The 17,618-nt window shown below is 38.2% G+C and overlaps 1 protein-coding gene across 3 annotated transcripts in view; it reads left to right on the forward strand.

The window, feature by feature from the left end:
• TENM2 (teneurin transmembrane protein 2) overlaps positions 1–17,618 on the forward strand; it is a 617,267-nt gene that overhangs the window by 394,609 nt on the left and 205,040 nt on the right. For all 3 annotated transcript variants that reach the window (XM_088173828.1, XM_088173829.1, XM_088173830.1), the window contains one exon: positions 2,425–2,634. In XM_088173828.1, the coding sequence (XP_088029954.1) occupies positions 2,425–2,634 (210 nt within the window). The remainder of the gene's footprint in view (positions 1–2,424; positions 2,635–17,618) is intronic.

Genomic DNA, 17,618 nt, shown 5'->3' on the forward strand with positions numbered 1-17,618 from the left:
TTTCAATTGATTTCCCACCAAATTTTACAAAAGGCAGGGTGCCTTAAGAGATCTTGGGTGTTTCAGGAGCTGGGAATGGAGAGAGAGAGAGAGAGAGAGAGAGAGTGAGAGAGAGAGAGAGAGAAGATGTTTTTTAAGAGTCCCTCAAAGAGGGTAAGGCTGTAGTGGGAGTTTAATAGATGCAAAAGAAATCAACTTTATAGACCAAGAATTTTAAATTTTAAAAATTTTAATTAAATTTGATTGTTTATTAGTCAGTCTAACCAGAGGATGGATTGCCAGTAGGTTCTGTGGCTCACAGACATCTCTGTTTTGCCATTAGCAGGTGATTGTGGGCAGATCTTCCTCAGGAGCCAACTTCCCACCAAAATGATGCAACCCTTTAACAGCTTTATACCTTCTGTTTCCTCTCAACTACAAACAGAGCTGTAGTAATTAGACATTTTGCCTTTTCTTCAGGGATTTGGGCTGTATTATTTCATGATGGTAACAATGTCATTAGCATTCCTGACAAAAGAATTGTTAAGGTTTGAGGGTTTTTTTCATTTCTCAATGTATTCTGGAAAAATGTACCTAAATTGCTCTAAAATACCATATGTAGTTTCCACAAAAGGAAAAAATCTTTTCCTTCATCTCATACCCTCACACATCCAACAGTTTTATAGTATAGTAATGTATTTCCATATGATACACGCAGGCAATGCAGATTTAGAATTTATAAAGCTGCTGCTTTCAACTCCACAGTGTTGAAGCAGAGCCAGAATATGTGAAAATTAAATGCACACAGTGGGCCTGAGTGTCACGTTCCTGTCAGAGGTGTGTCAAACCTCAGCCTTTCTGCTTCTTTGCAACACATTGCAAAGAAATAATTAGAAGCTGGTCTTGCTCAATCACTTCCCTGGAAAGTTTAGGATATTCATGGTAGTACTTCGTAAGAGTAGCATAATCGTGAATAATAACAGTAATTATTCCTATCTCAGTATTAGAATTATTTCCTCACAAATGCAAGTCCACAATGAAAATATTCAATGCATATTGAATTTTCTGTAGCATAAAAGATTGCAGATGGGAGTTACTCTGGAGTAGCTTAAATCCATTTCTGTCATATAATAATTTGGTCATTCAGTCTTATCAATTTATCCAGTGCTAAAAACATAACAACAAATAATCATAAAAGTCACTTTACTGTGTTCTAGTATTTCTTTCATTTCAAAAGTTTTTGAAGGGAAGAAAGTACTTCATGCTATTTGCTGGTACCAGGCAGTGCAAAGTTGATGGTTTTCAGTATCTATATCTTCCTTTGGTTGGTTGCTGCATCCCAAATATAATTTATATGTGGGAACTGGAACTTCTCATTTTCTTGCCTTCCCCCCCCCCCCCCCCATTTGAGATTTCATGTGTGATTCTGTATATTTACCTAATGGTACAAACCTTAGGGTAATTCATATAAAGTGAGGGATCCTTGATTCAAAAAATGAAGGTATAACTAAAATCAGTGTGGATTTTCTCTGTTACTGTTTCTTTAAGAACGATGGAAATAAAAATACACCATTTTATGTAGTTTTGCTGTGTTTTAACATTTGTAGCAGATCTCTGCCTTACAGACTTTGGCAGTATCACAAAGGTCATATTTTCTTACATTTAAATTATTCATGAAGAATTTCTTCAATGCACTAGATAAACTTGCAATGCAAAAAGAAAAAAAGCCAAAAAAACAAAAAACCTGTCTTCATCTGTGTGTGTTTGATGCAATGGATTAATGTAAAGTTACAGGAGTTTCACAAAAGAATAGGATACATAAATAGGAACATTTTTGTTGTTGATTTGATGTCACTGCTTTAGGTGACCAAGACCATATTGTTGCTGAGGTATTTCATAGCCATTAAGGATTGGGCTTCAGTGTTGGAATTAACCTGGCTGGGCAGGAAATTCTGCTCCTACAGCTCTGGTGAAGAAAGCAATGAGAGAGGAAGGACAGCTGAGCTGAGAGTTGCCAGCCCAGACTCCAGCTTTAGCCCATCTCTAAAGTGGAATAATTGCCTTTCAGTCCTGCTGTCCCCTCCTGTCACATCTCTCAGTGGGATCTGGGAAGAGCCACAGCATTATAAGAAGAACCTTAGCTTGAAGAAAGCTCTTATATGGTTGTTTCATGCCTCTGAGAGATTCCTGTGCTGAAGGAATTTTCCTGGTTAGAAAACCAAAAAAACAATCAGTTCACGACTATTATTATAAGAGGTGCAGTGATGTGATGTAATTTCAGGAAATGTCATACAAAGGGTCAGGTTGGGACCAGAGGGGAGGTTGAGGGGCTGTGCACGGCAGTAATGGAGTGTAACCATGGACAGGACAGTGCCATGACTTGGCTGGTGGGGTTTTTTCATTACATTCATTGCTGATCTTTGATCCCTGTGTCCTCTTTCCCAGGTCGTCCCATTCCACCTACATCCTCGTCCAGCCTTCTCCCATCTGCTCAGCTGCCCAGTTCTCATAATCCTCCACCCGTTAGCTGCCAGATGCCATTGCTAGACAGCAACACGTCCCATCAAATCATGGACACCAATCCTGATGAGGAATTCTCTCCTAACTCATATCTGCTGAGAGCGTGTTCAGGGCCACAGCAGGCTTCCAGCAGTGGTAAGAAAATTGCAAACATATGGAGTTTGTTTGTGACATGTTTGTGCCAGTTTTATGCATTTTTCTTTAATGTGCAAATGTGTTCTTGCATCAGCAGAAAATTGAGAGCATCTATGGAAATGGGGCACAGAAAATCTTACTGGTTTATTTAATGGAAAATTCCTAGAAACACAATCCATCATATATGGTGCTCCTTCATTTTACTGTAGAGAGATTTTTAGTTTGAAATATGGCAGAAGCTGTGTAAAAATATTATTGAATTCTTGTCATCAGAGGGACTTATTTTTCTAAGTAGGTTTCCTACTCCTTGTTGCATCTGGTAGGAGAGGAATGTACACACAATAGTTCTTTGTTCTGCATGGGCTAATCTAATATATCATTTGGTGATGAGGTTTTGTATCTAAAAATGCATGTTGCTTCTGCCAGTCTGTGTCTGTTCTTGTTTCTGAATCTGTCTGGTTCTATACTTACAATGTCACATTTAACTAAGATCTGCTATTTTTCAGCAAATTAATTCTTGTCTTTCAGGCCACTGTTTTAAAACATTTGCAGCTCTATCAGTCATGGAATCTGTAGTGTCTAGGGTTTTCTTATTTTATTCCTATTTTCATATTTTAATTTTTATTAGTAGGTGCTGACTTTTCATTTTGATAGCAAAACGCTGAGGAGTGAAGATGCAATCCCCTTTTAGAAATACAGACAAATCAAAAGAAGCAATTCTAGCAGCTTTTATTTTTTTATTATAGATATACGTTGTGTGTTATTTAACTGAACACAGCAGGTTTAGAGCACCTGTGCAGTTTGTGGTGTGCCCAAGGGGTGTCTTTGCTGTAACCAGGCAGCTCTGAGCAGCACTGGAGGCTCTGTGTGGTGTGGGACTGCTGGGGTGCACACAGCACACCTGAACACCCCCTCTTTACCTGGGGCTGGGGTGGGAGGGTGAGCAGGGAGCAGGATTTGAAACATTCAGAGTGGATAAATTAAGGATAAATAATTCCCTGAGCATTGGGTTAGAAGAGGTGGCCCTGGGAGCCTGTCCAGTGTCTGTCCTTGGAGCTTTTCAAGAACACATTGGCTGAAATCCTGAGCTGCCTTGCTGACCTCAGAGCTGCCTTTGCTTGGCAGGACACTGGGCTGGGCTCCTTCCATCCTGAATTATCCTTTAACCTTGTTCAGGTATGCGAAAATAGAATTGCACAAAGAAATAATAATGCAGAAATTGAATGTGCTTCCTTGCTCCTCGAGTGTATTGTCATGGAAAATATGATGCCACTTTTGAGGGGGTTTTAAGAGATTTTTGGGGTGATCTGGGAACTGCAGGCCTCAAAATCTGTAATGGGCAGCTCTGTAGAAGCCGTGGAAATGGGGAGGGGGTCAGGAAGTGGGTGTGATTTATATTTGAGTCAGCCTTTGAAGGGCTCAGCCATTTGATCCCGCTGATTGAAGGGTCTTTGTGTATTCAAAGGGGTCTCAGCAAAATCTGTCACTAAATGCTTTCAAGGAAGCATTTCACCTAACAGAGGGTAAGAGGGAAGGTTCTGCATGGTGAGCAGTTATTTGAAAGACAGTGAGCAGAAGTTGAAGCTCGCCAATGAATTTTCACAGGACATTAAAATACTCAGAGAAGATGGTGGGGTAGGAAAGGGGTGATGGCAGAGTGCTAAGAACGAGATCAGCTTGTGGAGAATCACAAAAGCACCTGTGAGTCCAAGTAACAGGAAAATAAAATGACAGGGGCCCTTAGGGCAGAGAAATGTAAATGGATATTCATGGAAAAGGCAGCTCTGGTTCCTGGGTTGGTGATGGATCATTACCTGTGTGCAGGGAGGAGTGCTTGCCTCTCTCAGAGCTCAGGAACAGGGAATGTTCACAGCAGAAGAAAGGAATAAAGAGTGAGAGAACATTGTCTAAAGGGTATGGTGGATCAAGCAGTTGATGAGATTTTAAAGGGGAATGGGAAAAGTAAATGGGAGAGGGATGAAATAAGAAAATCAAGGTCAGGGAATGTGAGCTAAAAAAAGAGACTTGGTAATTACAGCCACTGCTGAGGGAACCAGCATGGCTTTTCTTAGGAAGCCAAATGAAGGAAGTGGCAGTAAAACAACATCTGAAAATTTGATGGAAGAGCTCTTTATGTTTCATTTTAAATCATAATCACTGTTTCTTTGTATCCTTAAAAGCTTTGTGTTTGACAGTTGTTACTGTGGGCTGACCCAAGGAACCTTTCAGGCATCTTCTGATTGGCTTTGCTTTGTTCATTCTACATTTTAACACTTTTTTCCTCACATACCCCATTTACTTCTTTAATAAACAGTCATATAATATATAATGACTTCTACTTTTCAGGGTATAAGATGCAAGTGTTCTTTTTAAATATTTTTTGCCATACACACATGCATAATTGCTTGATCACCACGGAGTGTTCTGTAGCATGAGTTCTTCTGGACTTAATGCATCCTGTGGAAAATAATGAGCATTTCCTAGTGGTGTCACATTTTTTATTTAGTTCTCGCAATGTTTCTTTATAGAGTTTATAAGAAAATGTGACAGATAAGGATTTATCCATTAAATTGCAGAAAGTTACTACTTTTTGTGGCTTATCATTATCCTTGAAAGATTTCAGAGTGGCTTTTACCATCTACATGACAACAAAAGGTTGATCATGCTCTGGTCATGGGGCTTTTTTTGTTTATTTTTCTTTTTAATTTTTTAAAATTTTTTAATTCCTTTGGAAACTTATCAGCATAGATCCAGACATTTGAGAGACAGTAATTAAATGTAAATATTTTGCTTAAATTAGGGCTTGGGTTAAAAAGGAAGATTTGTAGATACTTATATGTAAGGCTTAGATCCCAGATAATCTTCAATCATTCATAAATTTTTGCTGGCATTTTATAGCTTCTTCTTTAAATATTTCTATCCTAGTCTTCAAAGTGCATGCTGAATATGAAGTATTTGCCAGTGTCTTCTACTAATTACACTGTAGAAGTTTCCTCTTGTTTCTCTGATTGGACACTTCTCTTGCTTCAAGCTCTGTAATTACAGGGTGGCTCCTCAAGAGTTTTAAGATGAACCTTTTTGGACAGGAGAAGCCACTCATCCACATGTGTTGCCCTGTGCCCTTCACAAGAGCCATGCTTAATATACATGGAAAAAATCGTTTGCCTGAAAAAATTACCTAATCAAATATTCTATCAAATGAGCAATCTATTGTTGATATTATGAAGGCCTTTAATCTACAATAAATCTTTGTTAGAACTCATCAGAACTCCCAGTTTGAGAGAAATGTGATTATAGCACTCTTAAAATGACATTACATCATCGGGGTGATTGGTTTATCATTTGGAGAAGCGACATCAATCATAACTAGCATAACCACACAGTAAATGAATTCAACCTTTCTACTGCAGAACAATGACACAATAATTGCTCAAAATCAGACTCGAAATGAAATCAGAAAATGCACTTTCTTTAAATATGATGTTAACCTAATGGAATATATTATTAAAAATCATGTTTGAGGAAGTTCTATGTAATTAAAAATATGTGAAAATGTATTCCTTTTTTCTCTCATTAGAACCTGTTTCAGTTGCAGAATCATTTTCTATGCAACAAGATATTATGCTGGTTTTAATTGAACTCCCATCACTTACATTCCTCTGGTTGTATTTCTTAATATAATATGCAGCACAATTATATGTGATGAAGGACAAGAGGTTTTTGAAATCTAGTGCACCTGCTGATAGTATTTTGAAAAACACAAACATTGTAGAAGGAAATGAGACCTTTTATCCATGAAATGTTAGTGGATTATTTTTCCCTTTTAAAAGAATGTCAGTTCCTGCCATATAATTTCCTGAGATAGTTTCTTACAGCTAACAGCAGGAATAGGTTTATTTCTTCTTCTCATAGGTGTTTTATATATTTTTTTCTGGTAATATAAGGTGACTCAGCTTGTTGAAATGCCATTTTAATGGCTTCAGTCAAAATACAGTATAACGGGCTGGTTTTCAACCTTATATGGAAGAAAGAGAAGGGGTTTTCCTGTTTGCACTTTTACCTTTACTAGAGAGGATTTATTGCTATTAAACAAAATTTTGAAGTCACAGCACAACAATTTATTTGGATTTTTGTTCATTTTTCAGTCTATTACTTAGACACAAGATAGACCTACTCACACATTAGGTTTTCATATAATGGATCCATAATTGGGCACATTCATCAGCTTCAACCACTCTAACAATGAGAAAGTAGAAGCAGAATGATCTCTGGAGTTTTTTGACTTGGAGGAGAATTCAAAACTGTGGTTTAGATATTGTCATGATTCCCAAGAACTTGCTGAGGTTTAACTGGAAGGGGGATGGTACCCATTTTTTCGGTGTTCAAATGGCTTTTTGGCTCAGAAACAATGATACAAACCATTTGGCTCAATGTACCAACATCTGCCCACAGAGTCCTTTGGACACTGCTTAGAAAACAGGGTTTGCTTTGATTTTTTCAGGCAGTTTTTGGCAGCAAGGAGGGAAGAAAAGAGAAACAGGTTGGCTTGAAGGAAATAATTGTTGTTCTTTAATGTTGTCTGTTAGTTAGAGTTGAAATAAAGTGTTTTGCTTATGAGCCTATTGTATGGAAATATAATGTAAAATATCAATATTCATTATATTCAGTATAAATATCTAGATGGATCTCCTGTGTTCCACAGATACTACCTGTCTATAAAATTTCATTATTATTATTTATGTGTAATTACCACCACCTCCATGCAGTTTAATCTAGTTTGTAAAAATCTTTTCTGAAAGAAGCCAGAACTTCCATTAATGCAATGTAGCTGGAGTACTTATTTTAGGTTCTCTGCTTGGAAGTGTTTGTTTTATAGCCCTCTTGAAATCTGGCATCAAATAAAGACATATTTCCAGTTTCTACTCTATAATGCAAACCAAAATGCAGAAGTATTGTCATCTTTAAGAAATAAATGAATCCTATAGGAAAATAATTACATCTCTTCAAATGATTAAGTATCAACCCCTACTGAATAGAGACCTCAATTTTCTGTACCTGTCAACCTACAGGACAGAAAATACATTGGCAGCCACAAAAATCAAGAATCCATAGTTTGTTGGGGTTTTTTTAATCCTCATAAACTACTGCCTTTGGTTTACTTAAGAGACTAAAGAAAAGAGTTTGGATAGCTCAGTAGGTAATGAGGGAAGAGCAGCAACCAGGGAGAAGAGGAACTGGAATCTTCCTCTCCTTATCAATATTGCAGCTGGGGACAGGAGAGAGGCTGTTGTTTTATTCTGCTGCTTGCTGTTTGTTCTTGTGTTTGTTTACTTGTGGATCTTTCAGAACCTCTTTCAGAATATTACATTGTAGAATTTGTCAAGTTATGCTTAAAGCAGTGACAGTTAAAATCAGTTAAGGTTCCAGGTTTGGGATTTCTAAGTTATTTCCTATGACTGTCTCCAAAGGCAGCCCTGTGTCACAGCTGTGTATGCAACTCTCCTGACAAGGGTGCTTCTCACTCAATGTACTCACAAGGAAATGCCATAAGGAACTTTATTCTTATGTTTTACAGCAATGCAGGAAAAGGGTGGATCGTTTTCATTTCTGTTTCCAAATTAAAAGTAAATTATGTGTTTGTTTCTGCCATGGAGCCTGGCCTATCAGAGTCTCTTTGTACATGTATTGTGTGTGGTGTAGCAGCAAGGCCTTAAAATAAATATTTTTTTCTCCGAATTTGTTTCTAATACTTAAATTCTCTAAATCCTAAATGACCAGTTATAGTCTCATTCTGTTGCATCTCTTGAGCACTGAGTCTAATTTTAGAGCTTAGAACTGGAATTAGAACTGGAGTGAACAGCATGAACAATGTTTTCCCACTGAAACTGAAGGGTATACTTTTTCTAAAGTATCAGCTCCATGTTGCTGCAACTGTTACTGATATTATTGCTGCTGCTAATCTCTGTCCCCTGTGTTGATGATGCCTGCAGATGTCTGAATTTCAGCCAGAAGACATGATTCTAGATATTAAGATATTGCAGAAACATTCTATTTATTAATTTATGAATTCATAATAATAACAATCCAATCTCAAACAGAAGGTTATATGGTAATAAAAATGATAATGAATTACAGAAAGCTACAGAATTGAGAACAGACTCGAATTCTGTTGTTAACAGGGTTTTTTTAAGCTCTCTGTGGTTTTGAGAGTTGGAGAGATTTTTTTTTTAAGCTGCTTTTGATTGTTTAAAGATTTGTAAACATGTTGAACTGGGAACCCCCATAGCAAAAAAAAATCCCCCCAGTAAAGCAGCTGCAGCACAGGCTTCTTCCCAAGTTTCCATTTCTCTGTGTGTTGCTGTTTTCTGACAACTTCCCTGATGGCTGGGACATAACTCTGTGGCTGTGGCCAGTCATTACCAAAGCTTCTTCTGCATCATGGCAGCTACTTAGACATCACCAATAACTGGGAAACTTTGGAAAGCTTTTGAAATTTAAAGGCTCGATGTTGTTGCTCTGTGTCATTGCACCAAGAAAATCAGTGCCTGGACTTGGTACCTGGCTTGGAAACTGAAAGGCACTGAGGATACTGCAATTAGAAGCAGAATTTTATTTTTCTTCTCTTTCTTTCTTATGCTGAGTCCAGATGCTGCTTGTGTGTTTTTCCTTTGTGTGTAGAAAAGGCTAATACTGTTCTTGCTAACGGTCTCTGCTGGAAGTCATGCTGTGTGGGAAGAACTTTTCAGGCTTTCTAATAATTTTGTCTTTTGATACAGAGTTTTTAATCTTCTGAACTGCATCTCTCTTTCATTGGCAGTGGCACAGTCCTGACAACTTCCATAGTAGATAGTGCTTCTGTTTGTGTGGAAAAGCAACATTTAGAAAATATCTCATGTTTTTAGCTGCCTACCAAGACAGTTTGGTAGCTGATTGAAGTGAAGAGTTTGTGCTTCATGGGCTACAAAGTAGAGACCTTAAAATTTAGGGTATTTTTTTTTCAAACTATTTTGCAACTCTTGTATACAGAAGGTTCTGTGGGTGGCTTGGTTGGTTGGTTTTGTAATAGCAGAAAGTTTAATTACTTCTTCTTTCTCCCTATAAATCCAAATAAGTGCCATTACAAACACTTGAAAGCAAGGAGACACTTTACATCTGAGTCAATATCTTGGCTTATGGATTTTCTGATTTTGATATGCCATACACTTCTGGTTTATTTAAATGATAAATTGTGTGTTTATCTAGTGCTTAATTATTACTCCTAGTTATAAAATTACATTAATGGATTTACAGTTTTGATACCTGTTTCTAATATGATTATAAATATTAGCATTTTATCAGGCAAACTGTAAATATATGTTACCTATTTATCACATTAACGTCTCTAGAAACAGAGTTTGTATTCATATAAGGCATGATGAAATCAATCAAAATTAGGAGTTTTTTCCTTCAGAAGATACTCAGTCTTATTTTAAAAAGTAGAGGAGATGGGAAACTTCAGCACATCACTAGATTAACTGATCAGTGATTACTAATTATTCTTGGTGTTATTTTTTTTCTTGCTCTATTAATGCCTGACTCTTCGCCTGGCAATTCTCCCATACATGTCTGCAACATCCCTTCAGCATAAACAGAAAGAAATCTGGACTCTGTCATTTTACTCTGAATATTTTTCCCTTTGTGTTTCCTTACCCCAGCCCTGTTGCTCTCTAGTAGCACATGCTCTAGAAGAGTTTGCACATACAGCTTTATTGATGAAACCTCTGCTGAAAACAGAGCTCAGCCAAGCAAATGATCCTTTCCTGTTACTTCCTAACCTAGCTCTTCAAATGCACAAGCCGTGTTGGAAGGAGGCCCCCTGTGTCTGCATCTCTGCATCCTCTGCTGCTGAATGCTTTTGCACACGAGGATTTTGTCTTTCTTACAGCCTCAACTTCAGCTGCCTTGTGCAGACACTGCTACAGTGGGAATGTAATAAAAATCTGTGGGTCCTCCAATAAACAAATGCTTTATTTTGGTGCAGGGTTACACAGATGTCTCCTGGGAGAGCAAGCAGCCGTTCAGGTGTGCTGCACTCAGAGCTGAGTGTGGTGCTTGATGGGGCTTTGTGGTGATGCTCTTGGCTCACACCATGCCTGCCCTGGTGTGGCTGTGCACAGCTGACCTGGCAGTGCTCCAGGGAGTCAGGAGCTCCAGTGCAAGTCTTGATCTGATCCAGTTCCTGTGGACTTTGTAATTCCCACAATGTTTGAAATGAGCATGGACTAAAACTGTTGCAGCAGACCTCTCATTAGGGGTAGAGATGAGCCAAGACACAGACTCTCATTCAACAACATGAAAAGGGTCCCAGTTTATTCTTCTTTGCAGCTTGGCCATCCTGACCCTGACTACAGCAAGCTTGTACTGTAGGATCCAACTGCAGACTCTGACTGCTGGCCATTTCCTGCTGGACTGTGACTGCAAGTATTGGTTTGCAGACTCTTGAACACAGCTTTTACCTAACTTAACTCTGACTGCAGGCTCCAACTCCATCAGGTGCAGACTGACCTCACAGCACATCTTTTACTGCAAGTCTCTTCCTTGTGTCTCTCTGGATCATTCCTCCTTCCTTAGGGCTCCTCTACCTCCTCAAGGTTCTCTTTCTCCAGGGCCTCTGCCTCCAAGGTTTCCTAACCAGCCAGCTCACCCCTTTAATCACACTTAGTCACAGCTTCAACCCATTAAGGGCAAGGCTATTCCTCTTCTTTGGTTATTTGTACAACTGTGACTTAACAAGGGCAAGGTCACCTGTAATCTCTTCTTCTACACCTACATAAAACTACAGATGAGGGGCTATTTTTTTTTCTCATGGAAGCAAATCAACCAAACATTACCTTTTTTATTATATTGCAAATATGCATAGTTTATGTTTCTGACAGATTGTTACACAGAAAGTCGAGGGCTTTGAATGTTTGTAGAAATTAATTACTGGCCTGAGTAAATGCTTATTTTTCAGATCATTTCACATCAAGGCATAGAGGGAATATTGTTCCATTTTGTCAGCTCCCAGAATGATTCTACAGCTCTGTCTGTCACATTCACATGTGAAGGAAATTTTGTCTCTTGCTCTGTTCCGTTTGTTTGGATTTTGTGTTTTCTGCCAGTCTGTAGCAATGCTTCACTCCCTCCAGTTCCCCAGGTTGCTTTTTTTGCAGTGACCTTTTCCATCCATGTAGGATGCCATTTGTCATTCCCCTTTCCTTGGATCCCTGCCTCTCCCCACCAAGGTATTGCCTCACACATCACTCCTGTACAATGGTTCCTTTCTGTCTAATGCACTTGTGCTGGGGTCATGGGGCTGGAACAGTGGGATCTTCAGAAACTGAGCTTTTCTCTCCTTTTATTCATGTCAGGGGTAACGATTTGTGAAATAAATAAATAAATGCACACCTACAAGCAGAACCACAACGGCATCCCTATGATTGTAGTGATAACTGGTGCTTATCTTGCATAGTTTGGATCTGAAAGAAAAACCTAGCAAATCAAAAGGAAGGAAAATTAGCAACTTGATATGGAAATTGGATTGTTTTGAGAAGACTCCTTGTACCTGATGATCTGCTAATTTAGGAGCAAAAACTGGAACACTGTAGAAAATGAGAATGACTTTTTATAAATTATAAAATATAATGTATGGGCACCGAAGCCTATATACCCCAAACACTAAAAGTTGGGACTCTTACTGTGCTGATAGGTCTTTCAATCTGCAAAGGAGGGATTGGTTTGCTGTGAGCTGCCATGCCCCAAAAACTCCATTTGTAATTACAGAAAAATTCAGCATTGTCTGAATACTCCCTAAGAAAAAGATTTCTGAGCCTGTTATTTTGAAAGTTCTCTCTTAGTCTTCAGACCTGGAGAGCAGTTGGTAGTGTGGATTGAAATGGGAAGTCCCAACTGCAAATCCATGTGATTTGGGAAGACTTTAATATTGTGTAGTGAATTAATTAAATCTGTAATGCATATGACATGGTAATTATTTTGGGGTATACAAATAGCATATTCTACTGGAATCAGCAGGAATTCTGTACACTGAACACAAGGCTAACTCCTCAATTAAGTAATGAGGTGTGAAATGTTCTGCTTAACAAAGCAGTGTTGAGCATATTTGTTAATACTTTTTCCTGCAAACAGGTGGAGAATTGTTTCACTTGACAGAAACCTGTCAATTGTAGGGACTAGAAATATGGAAAGGTGTAAAATCTTTGTTAGCTTGTGAGCTTCAGATTTCTGAAAACATAATTTTAAAAGGTGAAATAATGTACTAATTTGTAGAAGTTGAGAGGAAGGAGTTTGAGGAGATGGAGCTCAAGTGGTAGAGGATGGCTGTGAGTGATTCTCTCAGGGGCTGAGACTGAGGACAGAGACTGGGCAAATAAAACCTTTGTTACCCTGTCATGAAGGTTTCATTGGTTCCTGGCACCTGCATTTCCATTTACCTGAAAAAAACTTGCTGCTACACCATGCAACATGAGGCCAAACAAGTAAAAATGCCATTGGTAAGACTTAGGAGGGATGAAAGAAGAAATTTTACAATCAGCCAATTTGGTTAGGAATATGAAAGACTTCAATCAACAGGGGAAAGTGGGTTAGGTTTTTTCTCACTCTAATTTTCAACCTTTGTGGTTTACTTTTCAGTGTGGGTAAAAAAAAAGAAAAAACACTTAAAAATCATTAAGATGAAAAGTGAAAATATTTGCTTTAAAGTATTCGAAATGAAATGGTTCTGAATTTCAAAAACTAAATCCTTATTGTTTCTGCATTTTCCAAGTCTGTCTCTTCATTTTCTATCTTTTTTCAGCTAAAAATGTAGCAAAATTCAATTAGATAATTGTGAATAGTTTGTCTCCTTGTGGTTTGAAGCAGGCTCTAGGCAGAAACTAGTTAGAAAACAGTTATTTATTCTAAAATCCATTAACTTAGTAAACATGTTAAGGCCAGTCAGTTATACTTGTGAGAGCTATCTGTAGCTGGAGAAGATGGTAAAGAGAAGAACAGGGTGCCTTGAAGAAAATGAGGTATTTCCAAGGCTTAAATTTCCAATTTGAGACTGACTTGAAGTCATGATGGGATTAGGAGGTTGTGGAGAGTGAAGTGTATGAGCAGGCTGAGAACTGGTGGTTCTGCTACTGCAGAAAGGCTGGTGAGGGACTGTCCTTAGAAAAGTAATTAAGGAAAAGACTCAGGACTGGCTGGAAACTCACCTTGCCTCAGTGCCCTGGCAGCAGCTGCAGGCCAGCCCATCCCACAGGGGCACAGCCATCCTTCCAAAGGATGTACAGGAAGGAGAAAGGGAGATAATACAAATCACTGCCTGTTGTCATCCACATGTACATAGATGGCCACAAAACTTGGTTCTTCCTTTGCTTTCCAACTACAGGCCAGTTCTAAATATCTTTTTCCTTTCTTTTTATTTTCTATTGTTGAAGGATGAAAGCTGGAAGGATTCCACAGCCTTGATTCCTCAGTTCCTCTGAGATCATGCCAGAAACGCAAATGCATTAGAGACTCTTGTTTCAATTTCTTTTTTTGGAACAATTTCCATTAATATCCTGCTGTCACAAAGCAACTGGTGTTGTTTCACAGCTCTTTATCAAGGCAGTTTTATTCTGGGGAGCTCCAGCAATTGCTCATTGAGACCAGGACCTCCCCCAGTGCAGCTGATTCTTCTGGGGATCACCAAACAGTCACGCTGGGTTCAGCTGATGCCAACTGCTTCATGTTTAACATTTACAGGTCTTTGAGCCAATTAGTGCTGCTGGATCCTGCTGGACCAACAGCCTCTGTGTCCAGTGGTTTCTTCACAGCATAATATAGATTGGTTTATAGAGTGTTTTTTTCTTTATAGTACAGGCAGATTCAATTCAGATTTCCAAATTCCTAAAGGATATAGAGGCACAAATTCAAAATCTGGATGGTTGGTTTGATGTTTGTTTGGTTTGGGGAAAAGGGTAGGATACCTGGGGGTTTGTGTTGGGTTCTTGGGAGATGTTGGAATATCTACCTTAAATACTTTCTTTTTTTTTCTGAGAATCTTAACAGATTGGTTATTTAAAAACAGTTCAAAATTTAAGTTCATTTGATTAACAAAAAAGTCTGTATTATAGGCTTATATTAAGAGGATCTACAGAAATACGACCATTAGGTTTAAATCTGTGTAAAAATTTTGCTGTTGAATGACTTCTAAGTTCCACAAAATGTCCTCAGGTGGTTTTATGAGAAAGCACCTAAAAAGTTTGAGAAAACTGTACTGAAATATTATAATTTCAGATTGTGGTTTCAATGTAGTATTATCAAGAACATAAAAATAGTAAGTAAAGAGAACATAAAAAGAAGAACTTCCCGCTCTAGTTTTTCTAATCCCATTGTATTTTATAACCAAAACCCTCTGTATCTCCCCCTATTAGTCTCCAGTCTGAGCCACTGTTAGATTTGTGTTCCATTTTCCAGGCTTAAGTTTTTCTTTTCTCACTGCAGGGCAAACACAGAGCAAATGCCTTAAGTGAGATGATGTCTTAAGTTTTAGTTTTTATGTTTTTCAGATCCTGTACTGCACTAGTGTATAACTGTGATCTCCATACAGTGTTAGTAAGCTCTCATCACACTTTGGGCAGACAAAACAATCCTTCCAGGCCTGAGAACCAAGAACATCCTCAGCCTCAGGCCCTGAAAAGTGTAAAAAAAGTCAATCAGTGTGGAAGCAAACCTTCATTCCCTGGAGGTGTAATTGGAGGATTAACCCCTGGTATGTGAGTAGACCAAATGTTTATCTGTATATCTGAGAAACTCGTGACAATTGTCCATCCTGGGTGTAGTCACTGCCAGGCTTTTGGCTGCCCAAGGTGTACCCATTGAAGGCCTTTAATAAATACTCACTGTGTTCTTTTAGCTCTGTCCAGCCCCTGTTCCAGGTGGCCACTCCCAGGCATCACAGGGAGGGAGCAGTGGGAGCCCTGCTGTCAGAGTGGCTCTCCAGGCCACTGTGCTCCTGTAGAAACTGCCCACTTCATCTTTTCATAAGATTTAATGCTTTCTTCCACCTTTGATTTGCACTTTGGGATCTGTTGAAGGTATGAGAGATGGCTAATTTAATAGTATAATAGAAATATGTGAATGTTGCTGAATATTCCCATGAGTGGCTCACAGGGATGGAGAACGTTCAGAGCAGACAGAGCAAATTGCTGAGATGGGGAAGGAGCTGGGGCTGGGCTCTGCCAGGCTCCATGAAAGGGAAATGATTTTCTTGCAGCTCTCCCAGCTGCTTTTGTTAATCTGTGTTATTAGATGATGGTGAAGGGCTCCCTAGTGATTTCTCGTTTGCACCCTATTCATCAAAATTCACATAATGAAGCTGCTCACCTGCTTTTATTTGTTCTTAAATCTTGTTTGAGCCTCAAACTCGGTGCCTAGTGCTCCTTTTGGCACCGTTTCATGTGGCCATCTCTGTTTCACAATTACAAAATGTAAACCAATGAAAGGATTCTCCACAGCTGAACTCTCACTGCTAAGCAAGGTGACATAAGGGTATTAAACCCACTTATATTTACAGGTGATGCATATCAGAATAGGTATGGATAATTTTTGTGTTGTCTTGATGCAAACCTTAAGATTTTTTTAATGCCACCTTTTTTTTGCTGGAAGTGTCAAAATCTTATTACAGGATCTAAAACTGAATAGGTAAGCAGGCTTGAAATAGCAGATTTACTGACTGGTCCACTGCAAAAGTTATATATTAGTCAAGACACAGACAGTATTATGAAGAAGTTTTTGAATTTATGAACAAACTTCAGGTTCCTGCACTTCCACTGAGCTTGGTTGAATCCTTTTCATGAGATATTAGAGATTCAATATTGATGAATATTAAATCAACAGGTGAAAAAAAAGTTGCATTTTCTCAAAGATGAGAAAAAAAAATAATGCTGTTGTTTTTAATGACAGCAAAGTTAGGTCCCTTTTTTGAGAATTGGAAGAGCTCAAAAAAAGCCATTGGCACTTTTTCTGGGAATACTTAAATATCAGTGGCTCAGAGCAACACAGAGTTCTGTTGTGTCATTATAGAGGATTGTTATGCCTCACATAGGCATTATTGTACTAATCAATTAAGCAGGAATTTGCATATAATTAAAACTGCATCATAAAGGTTTCTGGAAATAAATTGTGTCTCCACTTATAAACACAACATATATGAGTTTTGTTAATGAAGCAAATTAAAATAGCAGTGGATTTTTAATTGAACTTGGAATATCCGTGTTTCTTCCAGTGAAGTAATGGAATTTTCCAAGTGAAATTTACTGGCATATTTTGGGTGGACATCAAGTATGACATTACCAGCATTTTTTATCCTCTGAAGATAATAATGGAATATTCTGATAGCTGTGAGTAAAGCAAATGTTGTCAAACAGAAAAGGATGATCATGAGGAAGAACAGGGAAATTAACACCTGTGCTTGCATCATTAACCACTTCAGCAGAGATGATGTGCAGTTAAATAGATGCACATAAGTATTGGTTTTGTTTCTTAAATCTTCAAAATCTTGAAGCCATTACTCTTTAAAGTGATCATTACCTTAAAAATTTTATTTGTAATGTGATGGAATTTTTTTAAAGAATTGGGCAGAATTACACCATAGCAGATTAAAAAAAACAAAAACAAAACACAAAAAAATAAACACATACCACCCACCCCCAGCTCTCCCAAAAAACCCCCCACACCTGTTCTGTAGAATTGTTATTTTATTAAAGTGGTTGATTTTGATTTTTCATGAGGAGTTCTTCAAAATGAGTTTATTTTCAAATATGATGGATTTTAGAGCACTGTTTTTATATATAGCCAATAGCTTAGGGAAGGGGGAAAAAAAAAGCTATTTATTTATTTATTTTGAATACTTTTTTTCCCATGAGGACAAGAAGCCAATCCCTCTTTTCAAACCACTACTGACTATTTTTAACCCCTTT

This window comes from Sturnus vulgaris, chromosome 15 (genome assembly GCF_052056855.1).
Source record: "Sturnus vulgaris isolate bStuVul1 chromosome 15, bStuVul1.hap1, whole genome shotgun sequence".
Lineage (NCBI taxonomy): Eukaryota > Metazoa > Chordata > Aves > Passeriformes > Sturnidae > Sturnus > Sturnus vulgaris.